Below are 21,289 nucleotides of genomic sequence, written 5' to 3'. Positions count from 1 at the left end.
AAACATTTCTAATTACAGTATACGTTTAAATTGTGTATAGGATATCGACGAATCTTTTCTCTTAATATTTCTTTACCTTCCTCGTGTTTAAAATATAAATTTGAATTTTTATCTTTATCTTCTCTTTGAATAATGCGAAATAAAGATGGGATGTAACAGAGAAAATGGTACACGTGGTACACGAGTACGAAAGTTTCTATTTTATCAAGTAAAAGAATCTCAAAAGAAATAAAAGTCAAAGAAAAATTATCTCAAAGACTTTACTCGATATTCTTAAAGAACTAAGATTAAAAAGAGAAAGAAATGAAATAATGGATGTGGGATGGATATGGAAAACGCGTCGTGTAATGACGTGTACCTACGCGTTTGAAAAGTCGAATGCTCTTATAGGCATCAAATGTCGAGAAGACAGGGAGCTATTGTGAGGCATTTCTAAGCCTGACAGAAGCTCGATGATTCGTTTGTTACGTCTGGCTGGAAATTTCAAGCCTAAGCTGGAATCGAATATCTCGAGTAAAAGGAGCCTACCTACTCGGCTCGATGAGCTTATTCATACCATAATCGAGATATGAACCAGCGACGCATCTGCTTACGCATCGTTCTACTCAGCATTACTTCTTCTTCTTATTTTTCTTCATCCTAGTCATATCTCATTCATTGGATTTTTATCTCATTATGGATCTTTATTTGTTCGTCTCTCCGTCCATCGTAAATATTATATGTCAGACATCATTTACGTATGTATGCGAAACTTGAGATACTATAAGTTATTGCTCGGTGTAGTACAATAACCCTTATTTCCTTTTCAAAAAAAATTCTTTTTTTTTTTCTTTCTTTCTTTCTTTCTTTCTTTCAATGCCATCGTACACGAAATTTATATCCCAATTTAATTTAAACTTTGATGTATCACTTTTTCTTTTCTTTTTTTTCCTTCTTTTTTTCTTTTTCTTTTATTTCAATTTCATCTACAAATAGTAAATTCTCTTTAGTTACAAAAAAAAAAAAAAAGAAGAAAAAGAAAGAAAGAAAACATCTTGATTGATCATTACGCAATAATTAAAAAATTATATTGTTTAGTTTATTCCTCAACAGTTATAAAAAAAAAAAAAAAAAAAAAAAAAAAAAAAAAAAAAGAAAAGGAAGAAAAGAATAAAAAAAAAAAGAAAACGAGAAAGTATATTAAAGTATTTAAGAATCATAAGATACGGGGATAGTAGTAGTAGTAATACTAGTAGTAGTAGTAGTAGTAGTTCGGATCTTAAGCAATCTCGATTCGAAGTATGAAAAAAAGGAGGGAATCTAATCCATTAAACGGCGAAAGTATTTTAAAGTCGAGGAAAAATACGTTCCTTCTTCGAAAGTTCAATTAGCCGCGCCCTTTCACAGCGTGGTAACGTTGATTAATGGCGGCCAAGCGACATTTGGCCAGTTCAGGAATTACACCGGAAGCGGCCGTTAACGTCGCTCGACGAGTGACACGAATCTCCATCGCGTTTATCGTATTTGCGTTCTTCGCGTAAAGAGCCCGAACGTCGTTCGTACTTGGCCCAGACGAGAAGTGCACGTCAAAGTGCCTGTCACTCGAGACAACGCGATCCCTCGTTTCGAACGAAATGGATAGTTTAAGTGAGTGAGTTAGAGAAAGAGAGGAGAAGGAGAAAGAGATAGAGATAGGGAGATAGGGAGATAGGGTTAGGGAGAGCCCTTCTCACGATTTATCCTCGTTAATACGGATAGCTCGTTCATTTGGAAGGCCTATCTCGCAACGTAATACAGTCTCTTCTCTCTCTCTCTCTCTCTTCTCTCTTTTTCTCTCTCTTTATATCTGTTTCTTTATCTCTCTTTTTCTTTTTTTTTCATCCTCCCTCTCCCTTTTTCTCTCTTTCTCTCTCTATATCTATTTTTTTCTCTCTCTCTCTCTCCCTCTCTCTCTCTCTCTATTATTAACATGTATGTATGTAACAAAATGCGCACGAACTTTTGGACTGACCCAATATTTGTTTCTTTATTTTGTCTTACTCTCTTTCTCTGTCCCTGACTCTGTCTCTATCTCTGTCTCTGTCTCTGTCTCTATCTCTGTCCTTTACTCGAAGGGTAACCTTCTAGCTAATGAAACGGTTCGGATGATGCTTCAATTATAACGTCGTGACACGCGTGCAATTGCATTTCTCCGGTTAGTTCTCTACCCTTTTGGTGCTAACTCCTGCTCCATACATAATTAAATCCCTACGACCTTAATTCGTATTCGCTCTCGTCGCACGTCCATTCTCTCTCTCTCTCTCTCTCTCTCTCTCTCTCTCTCTCTCTTTATCTCTCTCCGGCTCTTCATCCTCCTTTCTACAATGTGTCTTACTTGAGAATTTCTTCCCTTAAGTTCTCCGTCTACATACACGTACAAGATCTCTGTTATCTGTAGAATGATCGAAGAACTTTAAGGGACACGTTCGCGAAAGAAAGGAAAAAGAAAAAAAAAAAAAAAACAAAAAACGAGAAAAAATTATTCTCCTACATTTAGCAAAGATAACGGTTATGGGTAGCGAGAAAAACGTACGTTGAATATGTGCATAGTTTGATGCGCGCCTTTGTGATTTTAATAAAAGAGAAGGAAAAAAAAAAGAAAAAAGAAACAATAGAGGAAGGAGAAGATACGTATTTTTCTCTGATTGTCGCTTCGGTGCATCATTTTTGATCGATTGTTGACACCGTGAATGCGGTGAATCGTGCACCTTGATAACGGAATAACATGGTCGCTTATCCGTAACTGCTGGCGGTTTACAATGTCGCGATCCTCGTCGATTTCCTCTTCCGTACGGTTTCAAGCGGTTGGAACCTCGCCAAACATTTTTATTATGGCCTCGCTAACTAACATCGATTCGTATCGGTGACTCGCATGTTCTGATCTTCTTCTCTTTCTTTCTCATCGTAAACATTCATCCAAATACGTTTAATGTTTTTCAACGTTTTATATCAAAACGAACACGTCCTTCATCGATTCTCATAGCTCTCTCTCCCTCTCTCTCTCTCTCTCTCTCTCTCTCTCTCTCTCTCTCTTTCTCTTGATAATTAATTTAACGAGTGTTAACTAATTCGAACGATTGACTCGATCTTCGTCAATTGAATTAGTTAAACGTTCTTTATTCTAATAAGTCCGACAATAATATATATATAACTGTTAACAAAACTATATCCTTAACAATCTTACATTTTATTTGTTTGCTCGAAAGACGATCCGTTGCTTGAAAAACGTGTACACACTGTACAGGGGTTCATCGTCTGAAGGGGGTTAAGAAATATTATCCGAGGGTATTTCGATAAGGGAGGATGGTGAGGAGAGGAAAAGAGAAGATGTCGTTGTGAAAGTCGTAGAAGAACAGCGGACGGTGTCGGGGCGGCCTCAGTGCTTTTTCCCGGGTGCGAGAAGATAAGTTTTTTCTTCTTTTTTTTTTTCTTTTTTTTTTTTTCTTTTTCTTTTTCTTTTTACGAACGAGAGAGAAGTCGGTGCGAGAGAGGAGGCGTTGAAAAGAGGTGAGTGGTCCGCGAGGGCCACGGCCATGGGGGAGGCGGCAGCATGTTTTCCGAGCTGTGCAGGGAGACTCTGCGGAAGGCCGCCGTGTGCTACAGTTCTGGTCGTGCGGGAAGTCCCTCACCATCGCCACCAACGTCTCCGCCAGCATCACCCGCCAAGGAGGCAAAGACTCCTGCCAACACTGATCTGGGAAATGTCCGTGGTACCGGATGCGAATGCAGAGAGTCCTCTGCTACCGGAAGGCGGCATACTACACAGCCGGTCGAACTCCGTGACTTTAGGGAGTACGTTTATGCGCTCTCCCTTCGTCGCACCTCTCAACCTCTAAATCCGATTGTCGATCCGATAATTACCGATAGCTATCGATTTCGATGTTACCGACCCGATAGTTTACCCAATAGTTTAACACACTTATATATTATACATATATATGATCGTAGATCCGATTACATCTGTAGTTGTGTTCGCCTAATTAACAGTCGAACCTTTACGTTTTCATTCTACAATTAGATTATGTTTCCATCCTTTTCTTTCTCCATTTCTCTCTCTCTCTCTCTCTCTCTCTCTCTCTTTTCTCTCTTTCTTTCTCTGTCTCTTTCTCTCTTTCCATTTCCTTTTTCTGCATCCAAGAAAGCGCATAACGTGCTCCCGTAAAAAACGACCTTCTCAGAAAGCGGCCAGCGATGCCGACGGACTTCAACAAACGGCTGCCTGGACTCGAGGCGAGGGACGCCGGTAGACGACAGCTCGAGGAGTGCAGATTCACCGGAGGAGGTGGAAGTGGGGGAGGAGGAGGAGGAGGAGGAGGAGGAAGTGGAGGATGGGATGGCGGTGGGATCGGAGGAGGAGCAGAAATCGGCGAATATGGAAGACCCGGGTCGAGACTCGGCAGACAATCGGGACTCTCGTCGCCAGAGCCGGAGTCCGAACTCGACACCTCTGAGGACAACTCCTCGACATCTGGCGACGAAGGTACAACATGCAAAAGGAACAAACTTCACCCCCTGCGATTTATAACCTCGTTTTTTCTTTTCTTTTCTTTTTTTCTTTTCTCTTTTTACCTTTTCTTTTTCTCTTTCTTTTTTTTTTTTTTTTCAACTAAATTACGAACTTTTCTCACATATACTCATGTCATATATATATATATATTTAATTCTTGTATTTCTCTCTCTCTCTCTCTCTCTCTCTCTCTCTCTCTCTCTCTCCCTCATCTCAAGCGTTTCCTTCGAAAAAATCGAGATATCTCGCCTCGAGTACGTTTACCCTTCTGTAGCTAGCATTCTGTAGCTACGTGGCACACGTAAAACTCAAGTGCTTTTGCGATGTACTCCGAGAACCGTTTCTGAAGCTTTCAAAGTGCTTTTCTTCCTCGTAAAATAGCCGAAAAAAGAGAGAGAGAGAGAGAGAGAGAGAGAGAGAGAGAACTATGGCAAACCCTCTATCAAGATCTCGACGCGGTGAAAGCACTCAAAATCTTTGCTACCGCGATCCTTGTAATTGTTCGTGAATTTTCGTTCGATTTAAAGTTTAACAACTGCCGTTGGTATATGCTTTTTTTCGTATGCATTGTACGATACCATTGCAATTAAGATGCGATAGAAAGAAATAGGAAAGAGAGTTGTACGTGGAGATGTATTTAGAGAGAAATTTTTTTGTTCTTTTTCGTTTTTTTTCTTTTTCTTTTTTTTTTTTTTTTTTTTTTTTCTATCTTTTCTTTTTTATTTTCCTTTTCAAAACTAAAAATGTATGCGACTCGTATTTAAAACTGAAGAAATTTAATATGCCATTCGGATTGTAGATATGTGTATGCATTATTATTATTATTCTAGTTTATTCGTTGGATATCATTTGAAAATAGAACCAGGTGTTTCCGCGTGACGTTTCTACGATCGATAATCGTTCTCTCGTAAAATGATTGAACTTTCCCCGACGTTGATATCGGAATCGTGAGGAACAAAGGACGTATATACCGAATTGAAATTGTTCGCGAAATCGTCGTTGGATCAAGAGCCAATGTTATCGATACATCTTGCGTTCCGTATTAATAGGACAAAGCGGTTTTCACGGGCAACGCCTGTCGTTGATCAACGTAATTGTTTTGTCGAAGAGACGTGTCGGCAGGCGTGAACACTATGTTGTGTAGTCTCTCTGTAGGTCCTACGCCAGTATGAGAAACTGTGTGTTCATATGTATTAGTGTGTATAAGGTGCTGAGAGAGAAAAGCCATTGTGTACGCATCGCGTGCAGTTTGCTTTCTCTTTCTCCCTCTCTTAACTCTTCTCTCTCTCTCTCTCACTCTCACTCTCTCTCTTTCTCTTTATCTTTCTCTCTCGTTTTCTGCAATATCGTTACAGTTTGCACAGCTGAGAAGAGATTTCGCTCATGCGGAACACTCACAAACTTACGTCGAATTGTCGATTATGACCACTACTATGCAACACGATCCTAATGCGGTTTGGTTGGTGGTGAACATCTTCCTTTTGGGGTCACATTTATCGACGATTGTACGGCATTATATAGTATACTACTATCTCGTAAACTATTCATCATTCGATTATATATTTTTTTCTATGATTTTTCTATGAGAATAAATCATAAGGGTTATCGATTTACGATAGAACTCTTGAAAAATATCAAAATCTGAATTTGTTTTCTTTTTTTGTTTTTTTTTTCTTCTTTTTTTTTCTTTTCTTTCCTTTTCTTTCTCCTTTATTTCTCTTCTGGACTTTTAAACGGAGGAGAGGGGGAATAAAATAAAATGTGTACCATCACAAAACTCGTATCTTGCTTCTTCGTAGGTAATAAAAAGAATCAAATCGAATCTTCAACGAATGGATTTTTCTAGGCTTATATATACCATTCCTACGGAAGAATGTAAATATTTCATTGATTCGAATGCAATTTTTATTTATTCATTTTTTTTTTTTAATATTGTATTCTCTCCCTCCCTCTCTTTTATTTTATCTTTTCCTTTTTTTTTTTTTTTTTTTTTTTTTTTTTTTTTATTATTTATAAATCAATTTACGTGTCTAACAAACTTTCTGTTTGTCGGGCTTCCCTTATTTTTATTTTTTCAGGTCGATAATCGAATATAAACAATTTTTCGTGCTTTTCGTTACTCTTCTTCTCACTCTCTCCCTCTGTTCCTCTCCCTCTCTCACACACACACACACACACACTCCTCTCTGTTTCTCTCTGTTGTTAGGAATAATGGATATTTAAATTACTCACGAATGAAAATTTGCTGGATAGCAAACAATTAAGTACGCCCTTTCGTTATAACATATATATATATATATATATATATATATATATATATATATATATATCATGTAATAATTCATGCATACTATAGACGTGTGCAATAAAAAACGCTTGTTATCGATAAACGACAAGTAAGAACGAAAGTATAAGAATAAAGTGAGTATAAACGTGAAGAGGATTCGAGGACAGAAAAATGAGAGAGAATCCAAGAGATATTAAAAAATGAAGGAGCTGTCATCGCAGTTGTAGATAGCAAGATGATAAGGAAGAGAACAACGAAAAGATAGTCTTTATCTCTCTCTTTCTCTCTTTCTCGGTCTTTCTCTTTTTGTATCTTTTTTTGTCTCTCGACAGAAAGTTCTCAATACAGGCATGATATTCCAATAAAAAAGGTAGTCCTTCGAATATTTCTACGAGGATAGGACGTAGACGTAATGTCACTCGAATCTCAAGGAGGGTCTCGACCCATCTTTCCTCAAGTCGATACATCGTTGCGGTGTGTGTATCGATAGAGAAAGCAATGGCTTCGTAAAAGCTGTCCGTGGCTGTTACAATGGCTCCTACGTTTCGAGAGAGCTCCCTCTCTCTCTCTCTCTCTCTCTCTCTCTCTCTCTCTCTCTCTCTCTCTCCTCCCTCCCTCCCTCCCTCCCTCTCAACTTTTTTGCTCCTCTAAAAAAAAAAAAAAGCTGTCCAACCACGCAAATCGCTGACTTCGGTCTCCGATTCCTGCCAAGCCGTCCGGTTTTCTTCTGCTGGTCCTAACGTTTCCGTAAAAAGCGATAGAGGTAGAGAGATAGAGAGATAAAGAGATAAAGAGAAAATAATAAAGAAAAAAAGAAATAGGATCTCGAACTCGAAAGTGCAAAGCTCGTTGCCAAGAGCCAATCTCGAATTTCGTTGTTCTCACGTTTCCTAGTACTATCTCGACCTAAAATGCGTATATGTCGTATGCACGACTCGCGAGAATAATAATTGATCGATAGGCTTTAGATTTAAAATGGGGGCGTAGATATGTTTGTTGTTTTATGGCTTTATTGTGAGCTCGAGTTGCTTTTTTTTTTATTTTTTTTTTATTTTTTTTCTTTTTTTTTATATTCCTGTCAGACACAATCATCTCTCTTCGAAGAGGAATGTAACTTTGTAAATTTTTCATATTATTCAAATGTTTTTTAAATAATGAATCGATTCAAAATTAATGAATACTTATCTCTCTTTTTTTTTTCTTTACTTTATTTTTTATTATATATATATATACACAAATAACTTGAAAAGAGCGAAAGATCATGAGGTCGATTACGTTCTCTTATTCTCTTTTTTTCGATTTTTTTTTTTGTCTTTTTTTTTTCTTTTTTTTTAATTTGAGCCTTGCATTGTTCTAAATCAACCAATTGCTATTATATGAATGCACGGATATTCTTGAAACTCCATTCGAAGATATCAAACTTGGATCGTCTCCCCGTTTTCCACTTTTAGCTAAAGGATCTTCATTGTCGCATTCCGACCGTATTGTCTACATTCTCTCGAGAAAACTAGGATCGTTTTAGTAATTGAAACAAGCACGGCGAGTGCCAATTATACCGTCATAGCTTAATGTCCTTATTGTCGCTCATGAATCTGTAACCATCCGAGCAAATGATAATCTTCTCTCTCTCTCTCTCTCTCTCTCTCTTTCTCTCTTTATCTCTCTCTCTTTATCTCTCTCTTTCTTTATCTCTTTCTCTCTCTCTTTCTCATTGTTTTCGAGTTCAAGCTCAACGTCAAAAAGTTGAGTCTCTTTTAGGCAGTTAGTCTGATATTTTCTACGAGCAAGAGAATCGAGCTTTTCGTTGTTCGATAAACTCACGAAAAGTTTCGTCGTATCGTATTATAATCCCGAATCCCGTAATTTAGTGTCTTTTGCTTTCCACCCCTTTCTCTTCTTCCTTATTTCTCTCTCTCTCTCTCTCTCTCTCTCTCTCTCTCTCTCTCTCCCGATTCTTTTTATTTTACGGAACAGTTTGAAAAGTTGTTTCCTTTTTCAAGCCCACGGTTTGAAGTTAGCACGACATCTAGTCCCTACTTTCTTTTATTTTATTATAACGAAGTACCGTTCGTTTTCATAGTAATAATCGTTCGTAACTAACGTTCGTTGACTTACAAGAAGATCACGAAACGGCGGAAACATTTCAAAACGAATAGAATGTTGCTGTCTGACCGTGCACGATAGAGGAGTCTCATCATCATCATCATCATCATCATCATCATCATCATCATCATCATCATCATCATCATCATCATTAAATGTCTTAAATTAGAAAGTTGCTTGTAAAGTTTAGTCTCGCGTCATGAACAGACGATATCGTGCGAGCTCGATGGGTGATGATAATGATGATGATAATGATTAGGAAGAGGAGAATGAGAAGGAGGACGAGGAAGAGGAAGAGAACAGAGAGACGTGCACGTGTCTCGTTGGCCATTGGAACGATCGATTACACTTCAGTCACGTGTACGCAAGTCAAATTTAATAGCTGCGTATCTGTGTCGAACGTGATAGGCTCGGTGGTATTCGTTTACTAGGATTCGATTAAAAAGAAAAAGAAAGAAAGAATCAAAAAGGAAAAAAAAAAAAAACAAAAATTGAAGAGTATCGATCAACACTTTTCACTCGTGTTTTGATTTTTGTTTCTTTTTTTGTTTTGCTTTGTTTGTTTTTTTTTTTTATTTTTTTTTTTTTATTTTTTTTTTTTTTTTTATTTTTCTTCTATACTCTTTTCTTGTAAAGTCAAAAGAGAGAAAAAGAGAGAGAGAGAGAGAGAGAGAGAGAGAGAGAGAGAGAGAGAGAGATTTTCGTGCAATGCAAGGAACAAATAATCGATGGCAATTTAAATGAAAAATTCTAGTCACGTAAATTTGGCCAAATTCAAGTAATTTTTCTGTTTTCTTCTTTTTTTCTTTATTCTGTTTTGATGAATATACAATAGGTACATTGTTGGTTGAATCTTGAATGTTTTACAAGATCTAAGATCGATCAGATTCTTTATTCGTAGGAAGGGAATAATGCGAACTGATTTAAATCGTTGTTTTGACGTCGATCAAAAACAAGATGAAATATTCTCTCTGGAGTATGTAGTCAATGCATTTCTAAATAATTTCACCATTCGCATCTTGGCACGCTAGTAGATCCTTCTCGCTTAATACAGACATAGTATCATTCCAGCTGGGACACGCCCAACTTTCGAGAGATCGAGCAACCAAGTAGTAGTTCTTCTTTCATGGAAAGAATACGCTTCGTACGACCTCATTCTGTTTTCGTAATTACGTCGCTTTATTAAAATATTGAAATTGACTCAACATCATAATGGGGGAGGGTGGGGTAGGACTGAGAGAGGAAACGGGGGGGGGGGGGGAGAAACGAAATTTGCATAATTATTATTGGCGAAGGAAACTTTTCTTTCGTCTTGTTTTCTTTTTTTTTTTTTTTTTTTTTTTTCGTTTTACAAGCAAGTGTCCGGAACAAATTGTTGTTTCATGTTTTATATCATCGATTTGTTAAAAAAAAAAAAAAAAAAAAAAAAAAAAAGAAAGAAAGAAAGAAAACAAAACTTCTATTATCTTGACACATCCTGATTAATCGTGAAAGAGCAACGAAGAGACGTTGCATGCTCGTCGTACGTTTAAGCTCCTCTCTGTCAGCCCAAACTTTGCATCGCCGATATTACTTCCGAAGGCAGTTGTAATTCGGGATGAACTTGTAATGAAATTCTATTACAGTTAAAACTCTGCTATCAGTCTCTCTCTCTCTCTCCCCCCTCTCTTTCCCTCTCTCCCCCTCCCCTCTCTTTCCCTCTCTCTCTCTCTCTCTCTCTCTTCCTTTATTTTAGTTTCTCGAGTCATATTTGGATCTGTGTATCTGTCCAACTAGACTTGTATACAAAGTTAAGGAAGTAATGTGATGGATCTTTAATTTACTTTAATTTCATTTTTTTTATTTACTTAACTCTTAAAAAAATACAATTGCATTGTTTCATTTAATTAAAAACGAAAACGTGGGTGAAGAAACTTTTCAAGCATAAAAGGAAACATCTCTAACGCATTGCAAATTTTGGAAAAAAAAAAAAAAAAAAAAAAAAAAAAAAGTTTTAATCGAAATTTAAGAGAATTGTGTGAACGGCAAAGAAATAAAGGGAGTCATGTTACAAGCATCTTTTAAAAGAAAAATTATCCGTCTTATCTTGATGTTACTTTTCTCGTAAACGATCGAGCAGCAATAACCGGGCATTGTATGCTCGGATATTGCGATCCAATCATATGTGAAATCGCATGAAGGGTCTCGTCGGATACTTTTCCATCCCATCAAATCTCCCAACGAGGCAGCGCGCTCGGCTGACTCAATATAATCGTGGCTATCAATTGATAAGTCTGATATCTCGAGATTCTTATTATAAACGTTTCTACATTTCGATACTCGTGAATCGATCTTTCGATAGATAGGAGGAAGCTGGTGGCTCTCCTCATCAACGATATTATTACATATCTTTATATTTTTTATCATGAATGTGAATCAGTTCACTTCCATCTTTTGAATATCTCTTTTGCTTAATTCTTTTTTTTTTTTTCCGTAACTAAGCTCTATTTTTGACAATATTTTTTTTTTTCTTTTTCTTTTTACTTTAGTTAATTTAGTTGATAAAAGTTCAATTGTGACTTTTGGAATAAAAAATCTTAAAATTTACTTTGGAATAAATGATGCTTAAAGAATTATCGATTGAAATAATAATTTTGTTGTAGATATGATATTCTGAAAATTCTGTCAGTAGGATCTTCTATTATTACACCTTTTATCGATCATTATCGAATTCACAATGTAAAAAGAATTACGTTGATCATATCGACTTTTATTAAGCTAATTGTTTGACTCGTTAGTATCTTCCATTGGAATCGTCCTTACCTAGGGGGAAAACAATCGTCCTAGGAATTATATCGAGGGTCGTCTCTGACTCGCCACTACCGTTCCTGTAAACGGAATGCAACGTCGGACAATGCACCATTTGTCGTTGCATCCGGGAGATTAGTCGGAGAATATCTCGAATTCTCGCACGGTATATCGGATTAAGATCGTTTGTCTTCTTCAACGTATCCATTCACCCCAGGTAATTGCACCGAAACGTCGTTCTCTAAATTCTAAAAGAGGTTAATGTTGACTTAGAATCGTTCGAATAGAGAAATTTCAAAGGGAAATAGAAGAAACAATTGATGCAAGTATTTATTTCTATTTCGAATAGACGAAATATATATATATATATATATATATATATATATATATATAAATAAAAAAAAAAAAAAGGAAATCAAAGGACTCATCGGAATAGCTTATCATCTATGTATGTGATCATCGATGAAAGGAATTACCTTATCCATTGTAAAAAAGAATAACCTGTGAACACAACACCATTCTTTCTAATCGGCCGACCTATTTCTTTTTTCTTTTTCTGTTTTTCTCTCTATCTCTCTCTCTTTTTCGTTCGGAGACCGATCCTCCTTTTTTGTTCACTTTTAGCAGGCGATACGTCCAGAAGAAAAAAAGAAATTTCTCCCGGTGGGGTAGTTTTGCCAATTGAAATCCGCCAAGGAGTCCGCGACAAAGGGAATGCGACATGAAAAAAGAAAGAGAACAAGAGAAAGGGAACCTTTGTAGTTTGGTATTCGAATAATAGATAAACTACCCCTTCTTTATCATCATCTTCTTCTTTTCCTTCTCCTTCTTCTTCTTATTCTTTTTCTTCCCGTTTCTTATTTCCGATAAGATTTCATTTCTTTGTTTTAACAATAATAAGAGAAAGTATGTATTATATATATATATATATATATATATATATATATATATATATATATATATATATATATCGATCGATTTGTTTGAAGAGATTTTTTTTTTTCCTTTACACTCAAGCAATCTTATTAGTTTTTTTAAAAATGATTTATATTCATCTTATGGATCCTATCGTATGACAGATATGAATGTACGAAGTTGTTCTAATATTCCGCAGATTGAAGATAAGAAACGGAATATCGTGTCTTACGTTCTCGTTAATATTCTTGAACTCGATATCACGTAAATCTCTCACTGCAGGTGCGTTTTTGGTCGTAATCCAAATGCGAAACACGGTCGGCAGATGCAACTGCGCTTTTTCTCGATACCCGGTAACTTTTTTTAATATTTTTTTCCTCTCCCTCTTTCTCTCTCTCTCTCTCTGTCTCTCTCTCTTTTTTCTCTCGCTCTCTCTTTCTATTTCTATCTCTTCCTACCCTCGAGATTTGCTAGTCATTTAAAGGAAATCCGCGAATATTGCCGTGCACGTGGTGCATGCCGGCAGGAAGCACTCCTTTTACTCTGAGGAAAAAGAGAGAGAGAGAGAGAGAGAGAGAGAGAGAGAGAGAGAGAGAGAGAGAGAGAGAGAGAGAGAGAAATATGTTATCACGAACATGTATATGAGTAGTTACACATACATACTTATATACATGGATTTTAGTTACTCGTGAATATGTACACAGACGCATTGATGAGTTGAGCGGAGTGCGAAATGGAAGGATTCGTTCCGATACGATGGAAGGTCTACTTCCGTTGGTCGTTGGATAAGCCTGCTTTTGTTTCGAAAAATTCAAGAGAGTCCATGAGAGAAATACCTGTGTATGTGTATGTGTGTGTGTGTGTGTATGTGTATGTGTATGTAAGAGGGAGAGAGAGAGAGAGAGAGAAAATGCACGTGCATTTTTCACTTTTTCTTTTTTCTTTTTCTTTTTCTTTTTTTTTTTTTCATTTTCGTTTCTTTCAGCATAGCGTTAGTTTAGAATCCTCTAGCTATATCCTTTATTTTCTCTCTGACGAGAAAACTCATCGATGAGACGCAAGTAAGATCGTGCTGGTTTCATACTGACCTATTTTTTACTTTTTTATCTTTTTCTTTTTCTTTTTCTTTTTCTTTTTTTTTTTTTCTTTCTCGAACACACGAGAAAGTTTTTATTATTTCGACTATATCTACGGACTTTGATATATCTACGTTTTAAAAACACGTTACAGAAATAACTAATTATCCTATCATGATAATCACGATACGAAATTATTTTTCCGATTAATCATTTTCAAGACCTTTTTTTTTCCATTATTTATTTCTTTTCTCTTTCTCTCTTACCTATTTTCAATGAGCTTCATCATTTTGTAAAGCTTGTAACCTTTATAATTAAGCAACGCTCTATATATCTATATATTCATAAAATTGACGTTAATGGAAGATGGGAGGGTGGGAGGGAGGAAGGGGGAAATGAATTTTGGAGTACATTTGCCAAAGACTTGGTGGCTACTGTTTCCTGTCACAAAATTACAATTTGATATTCATCGCGTCGTCAGAGCTTTTTCCATTCCCATTATCTCGATACGATGTTCGTCGTCTGTGACGTTTTAATAGCGTGGATTTTCAGTTAGGAAGGGTCTCTGGGATAGCGATAATGCTTGCCGTCTCGAAGGAGCCACCTATAAAACGAGCTATTAGCAAGAAAACGAGAAGGAAGAATGGAAGGAAGGAAGGAAGGAAGGAAGGAAGGAAGAAAGGAAGGAAGGAAGGAAGGAAGGAAGGAAGAATGAATGAACGAATGACAAAATATAAGCGTTTCTTATCGATCGATTCATCACTTATCACTATTATCATTAACGTCTTCGACAGAATCATTGTCGTTTTCGAATATTTCTGAATAATTAATCGTTAAATCCGTCGATTAATTCGTCGATCGATCGATCAATTTATCTATGTATCGAAGTTTTCTCTCGACTTTCCGACTTGATTCTTCTCGAAGAGAAAAAAGAAAGATAGAGAAGAAAATAAAGAAAAAAAAAAACGAATGAGAGAGAGAGAGAGAGAGAGAGAGAGAGAGAGAGAGAAAACGATAAAAAAAAGAAATACTAAAGCTTACGAGAAGCAGTTACGTATTATATATATACGTACCTATGTTCGGATTTATATGTTCTCCGAACGGGAATCTCGATTTAGTTATACCTTAGAAAAGGTATTAACTACAAGGAGCTTATGTTAATTCTCGATAAAATCGGAGAAACATAAACGAAACGAGCTATGTACGTATGTATGTATATATGTATGTATGTATGTATGTATATACATATAAAGATCGAAACGATAGAAACGCCCGAGCCTTCTACAATGCGATGATCCTCGTTGTTACTTTTCGGGAAACGTTAGGAGAAACTTTCAGAAAAAGTTTTCTTCCTCTTTCCTTTCCTAGTTGTTATTTTCTATGTTCACGAGAACTTAGACCAATTTGGTATTATCGGACGTTTCAAATCGTTGCGTTTATGCGTTATCGCGATCGTTTCTCTCTCTCTCTCTCTCTCTCTCTCTCTCTCTCTCTCTCTCTTTCCTTATTTTCTTTTTCTTTTTATTTCCACGAAATAAGATAGATCGATTGAAACAGTTCCAAGTAAGAAGGATAATTAGTCGTGCGAAAGGCTAACTATAATAACATCGCATCTTCGTATTATAATTTTCACGAGCTCGTCTCGACTTATGGATATTTTCGTGTTTTTCTTTTAATTTTTTTCTTTCTTTCTTTCTTTCTTTTTCTTTTTCTTTTTTTTTTTTTTTTTTTTTTTTTTGTTGCACTTGGCGCGATACGCGATTCCCTATGGATTAAAAAAACAAATATGCATATTCATTGCGCCGAGACTAACGATCTCTTTCTTTGATATACACGTACTCCAGGATCCGTGACAAAGAATTCATCTCGAACGTGATGCGATACCTTATTTTTGATGCGAAAACTTTCTATACCATTTTGTTACATATAACTTTGATCAACGTTATTAACATTATCGTAGTTATCAACATGTCGTCGTTTCCGTTCTTTCCTTCTTTTCTTTTTTTTTTTTGTTTTTTATTTTTTATTTTTTATTTTTTATTTTTCTTTAAGCTTCAGGGTCAACAGTTTCCATCGGCGCTGTTTCACCCTGACAAAATTAGCGTCGTTTATATACGATTATTATTGTTATTCTAATTAAAACGTAAAACGCATTTAAAATGTTATCATATCCGATGATGTAAACATCTCCGATTATTATTATATTCTTTTTTGAGTGTCAAGCTCAATAGAATGTCAATTTTGCTTTTCTAAATAAATCTATCCTATAATACGTAGAATTATTATCATGTTACTACAAAAAAAAAAAAAAAAAAAAAAAAAAAAGAGAAAAAAAAAGAGAAAAAAAACCATGTTCGATATAAACTCTGGGGTATTTGTGGGTATAGTAAACGAGGATACGTCTTTGAGACATGTCACAGAGAGTTTGTTGACCTGCTCATATTTCGATTGAGATGAAAAATGAGAAAATGTATCCTCTCTCTTCTAGATCAAATATTTGTTTTAATTAGATCAACAATGGGGAAAAAAAGAAGTCAATTAAAAACATCGGAAAACGAAAGATTATTTAGATAATAGAAAGGTGCGGTCTTTCTATTTTTATTAACTTAATATTTTATAAACTTAAAGACCTCGACGACAGTTAGTAAAGCGATGTCTCGTGCCCTTTTGTCTCGTTAATGAGACATCAAAGAGAAATCCTTGTGAACGTTCGAAATTGATTAGCGAGCGTTTCGTGAGTCTAACGAAGATGCTAGCCAACGAGCCTTTTTACCTCAAGCTTTTCACCATGATACGGACATTAATTTATTTTTTGCTATAAAACAATTAACATTGTCTACGTATCCTTACGTATCTATTATTTACATATCTATTATTTAGAACGTCGTTTAGTTCTAAAGATGATCTTAATGATTCGCATTATGATTTTGATTTCAATTAAAATGTCGTTTATTATTGCGATAGAAATACAATGTGGACGTTCGATTCTATTTATCTACGATAATAAAAGAATTAAAGGAATATAATTTTTTTTTCTCCTTTTTTATTTCAGCTGGAGCCGCTTCTGAGGAAATTAACCAAAGGACCAGTTCTGCACACAATCGCCACTCTCTCACGAAGGGTAAGCAAACAAACAAATAAACAAACAAACAAACAGACAAACAAACGAATAAGCAAGCCTGCCTGCCAGTCAACCAGGCATCAGCCAGCATTAAAAATGACGCTTGAAAACATTTAACGTTCACTTATATTTATTATATTCGTTCTCTCTTTCTCTTCATTGATATATACACTCCCCACCCATCACGGCTTCTATCATTAGAATTATTTTTTTTTTTTTATTCGCTTCGATTTCTTTCTACGATTTGATTATTAGCTATTCGTTCTCTAATTTTATTTATTTATTTATTTATTTATTTTTGTTTTCTTTCGTAATCGGCACTCATGTTTCATGCACGAGCACAAACGTTGTCGTCACATAATTTATAAAATATTTTTGCTAATCTATTTGTACCTATTTGCCTGCCAATTTTATCCGCATATAATAATAATAATAATAATAATAATAATAATAATAATAATGTATATATATATATATATATATATATATATATATATATATATATATATATCGTTTCCCTTTATTCAAAGCAATTTCGATTCGATCCTACGTTCTCTTGAAAAATGTCTGTATCACAAAAGAAGGATAAATGGATATATATCAAGAGGGGAGGGGGGGGGAGAAGAAAAGAGAAGAAATTTCAAACGAAGTAAATATGAGGATAAGGAAAAGGTCAAGGAAATACATATCCTTTTCGTCCATTTGCAAATTCTTAAAAAAAAAAAAAAAAAAAAAAAAAAAAAAAAAAAAAAAAAAAAAAGAAAAAAGAAAAAAAAATGCTCTAAGAATTTCCCCAGAAAGTATCGCCAATTGGATCTCTCACGTTTCTTCGTTATTTCAAATCGCAAAATAGCCTGTATGACATTCTCTTTGCGTAACAGTGCTCTTCGAACGAACAAAGCTGAATCCCATGCGAACATTATTGTCCCTGTAGAAATACGAACGATCCGTAAACGAAGGGAAAAAATAAAAGGTGGAGAAGAAGAACTAAGTAAAAGTTTCTCGCCGTCTTCTCTCTTGTCTTCATTGTTTTCCTTGGCACTTCGAAAGGGAAGAACGAAAAGGTAGAAGTTACGAAAGATCGGTAAAGTTTGCGGAAAATTTCTCGCGCGAATACTCTCAAATGTGTTCTTTTTCTTCTCTTTCTCTATCTCTATCTATCCCTTTCTCTATTCGTTAAAGCCTCGAGTTAATTTCCCACAGATCAGTATGTCCATTACCTGCTTCAGTGGTTTCACGCTCGAGAAAAAAAAATTCTAAAAATAATTCTATTTTTAATTCTAATCCGTTTTGTCAATAGCGTTATAATATACATCGTATATAATACAGATTTAGAGTTCTTTTGAAGTTTTATTTAAAAAAAAAAAAAAAAAAAAAAAAAAAAAAAAAAAAAAAAAAAGTGAGAAAGAAAAAGAAATAAAAAAAAGTGTAAAATAAAAGGTATAGAAAATTTATTGAAAAATTTACGACTTTTCAATGTCGAGAGATCAAAGGAAAGAGATTTTCTTATTGTTGTTCGTAAGAAGATGAAAGTATTGTACGCGTTATCTCGAAGAAGGTGTATAAACTTATACTCTCTAGGAAAGAAAAGTAATGGCCATTATTGTTCGAAGCTGTCGCGCAATCGACAATGACCATTGAGTTTCCTTCTCATTAAAATTCTATTTTGAGCGCGCAACCTGCGAAAACAGATGAAAAGACTGGACTCTCATTGTTTTTCGACCCACTTTCAGGCGACGAAGATTAACGGGAGCCTACACGTGTATTACTCTCTTTCTCTATCTTTTTCTTCGTTGTAGCCCCTCGAGAGCCCTCGGCTTTTTTTTTCTTTCTTTCTTTCTTTCTTTCTTTCTTTCTTTTTTTTTTCTTTTTTTTTTTCTTTTTTCTTTTTTTTTTTCTTTTTTTTTTTTTCCCACCGTTCTCGGGAGCAAAACGATAATTTGAACCGTAGTGACAAAGAAAACACCGACTACTATCGTCGTGAATGATAATACCAAGACCAAGTCTACCAAGTACCATTACTCGGCGAAAGAGTATATATAACGAGAAACATCCGAGAAAATAACGATTTAAAGATTGAACATGACAAAAACGCCACGGAGTAAAAAGAAACGTGAATTAATTCGAACGGAATACGATAGGAAACGATCGACTTTACTGTTTCTTTTTTTTTTGTTTTCTTTTTTTTGTTTTTACCGATCGTTCGTAAATTTTGTTCAATTTAATTCGATATAATCTATTATTAATCTACTATCGGTTTAAAGGAGATATATTGTTACAAGGTCATGATTAAAGATTATATTGAGTATAGATTTTTTTTTTTTTTTCATATTGAGATATCGCAAAAGTAGTTCGATTTAATATATTTCGAAAACGATTGTACGTTAAAGAAAATAAAATTGATTTTTACGTGAGGAATACATGGAATATATAAGAATGTTGGATAATCTCGTGATGAATAAATTTCTATTCCCCAGAAGAAACAATGCATTGGTTCGCCCAGATAGGAGGTGACGGTGGTACTCATGATTTTCCAGATAATCATCGGAACGGTAAATACATATCAGATTGTGTGTGCGTTCGGCCGATATCGAGAGAATTTAAACATGTGCACGATATTTCATTACCACGCGTAATTTCGTAAGCGAGATTAACAATAAACACGTTTGAATTTGAAATAATCTCTCCTTCTATTATGCATTATATCGAGAATAAGCCTGATTATTATCGTATACATTTACTTTTCTTCTAACCGCGAACAAGTTTGAAGAGAATATCCATATTTCTTCGATAATAATAATAATAATAATAATAATAATACTAATAATAATAAAATACATAAATAAATAATTAATAATAATAATCATAACAACAACAACAATAACAATAATGCGATTTGCTGTCGTGTTGTGTGGATGTGTGCTTAACAAATTGAAGCTAACCTTTTGATTGATTTTACATGTAAACTCAATATCAATCTCGTTGTTACGTACGGATCTAACAACGAGCTACCAATTTCGAATACGCGCTCGTGTTGTGTTGATCGAAATGACCGAGGAGAGATGTGTGCACCACGTCGTCGTACCTTAGAACTGAATTTAATTCAATCGGGAACGGTTTGTATATTGAACGGACGAACGATTAAAAGCGAGGGTTAATCACGAAATGAAAGGGTTCGATCGACTTATGGAAATTTTTTCTTTTTTTCTTTTCTTTTTTTTCTTTTCTTTTTGTTTTCTTTTTTTCTTTTTTTTTTTTTTTTTTTATTTGCCGTTAATTTAATTTGAGAATGATAATGATAGAAGAAGAAAATGATTCGCTCGTTGAATTTAAAAAAACAAAAAAAAAAAAAAACAAAAAAACGATTGACAAAGCCTTTCAAATATGTATAATATTATATTTTCCATCTCGTAACGGAAGGTTATATTGTTATATTTCACGCAGAATTCAATATTCACGGAAAATAATATAGAAAAAAAAAAAAAAAAGAGAGAGACGATTAATAAAAAGATGAAAAGGAATATGGAAAATTTTCGAATTGTTTTCGGAGTTAAAGAAAAAAAAGAAAAAAAAAATCAAGAAAACAAGAACACGCGCGTACACATACACATAAAAAGAAAAATATCCATGTGAAAAACGTTTGTGCTTATTGCATTTATATGAACGACATGTCTGTTGTGAGCATGCATGCCTTAATTTTCCTTAGGAAAAAAAAATTAGAAAAGCAAAAACATCAACGACGACAATATAAACAATATAAACAATATAAACAATATAAACAATATAAACAATTACGACGACGACATCAAAGAAATGAATAAAATGTTTTAATGAAACTAATAACAAGAACAAAATAAATTTCAACAACGTCTGGTCATAATATGTACGAATATCTCACATGTGTGCTCGCACATATTTCTCGCTTTCTTCTCGGCAGATGTGAAGCGCCGCCGAAGTCTCTACGATGAGGACTCCCTCGACGACGATCGTCCTGACGAGAACGAAGGTATCACGTTTTCAAGGGCTCTCTGCGTTCAATGCCTCATGTTTTCCCGTTTCTTTTTATTTTCCACTATAATTTCAAATAATAAATCTATTTCTCTTTTCTTTTCCTTTTTTCTTTCTCTTTCTCCCCCTCTCCCCCTCTCTCTCTCTCTCTCTCTCTCTCTCTCTCGTTATATGTCTTTTTTTCTTCCTTTGTTATTTTCATCTGTATTTTTTTTGTCTCTGTTTGATGTCTCTTTCTCTCTGTCTTCTTTCTCTCTCTTTTTTTCCTTTTTTTCCTTTTTTAATTTATATCGCTCGAAAAAGATGCTTATAATATTTCTTTTTCATTTAATTGCATCGATCATAATTCCTTCGATTCTTAACGAGTGCTCGTGCTTTTGTCATTGCACTATCAATCACGCGATGTATGTTTGTTTTTAAATTACTCTTTTATTTTTTTGTACTATCTCCTTTCTCTCTCTCTCTCT

General features: G+C 35.0%; 1 protein-coding gene across 22 annotated transcripts in view; it reads left to right on the top strand.

The window, feature by feature from the left end:
• The window catches only part of LOC124957755 (MAP7 domain-containing protein 2-like), a 97,319-nt gene that overhangs the window by 52,749 nt on the left and 23,281 nt on the right, over nt 1-21,289 (top strand). For 4 of the 22 annotated variants that reach the window (XM_047515035.1, XM_047515028.1, XM_047515027.1 and 1 more), the window contains 3 exons: nt 16,746-16,814; nt 19,292-19,366; nt 20,752-20,820. In XM_047515035.1, the coding sequence (XP_047370991.1) occupies nt 16,746-16,814; nt 19,292-19,366; nt 20,752-20,820 (213 nt within the window). Of the gene's footprint in view, nt 1-3,272; nt 3,811-4,196; nt 4,499-16,745; nt 16,815-19,291; nt 19,367-20,751; nt 20,821-21,289 lie in introns of those variants that run through there. The other 18 variants (XM_047515037.1, XM_047515030.1, XM_047515031.1 and 15 more) reach the window with 13 other exon arrangements.

This window comes from Vespa velutina, chromosome 2 (genome assembly GCF_912470025.1).
Source record: "Vespa velutina chromosome 2, iVesVel2.1, whole genome shotgun sequence".
In the NCBI taxonomy this organism is placed as follows: Eukaryota; Metazoa; Arthropoda; class Insecta; order Hymenoptera; family Vespidae; genus Vespa; species Vespa velutina.
This window is presented reverse-complemented; position numbering and strand designations above follow the sequence as displayed.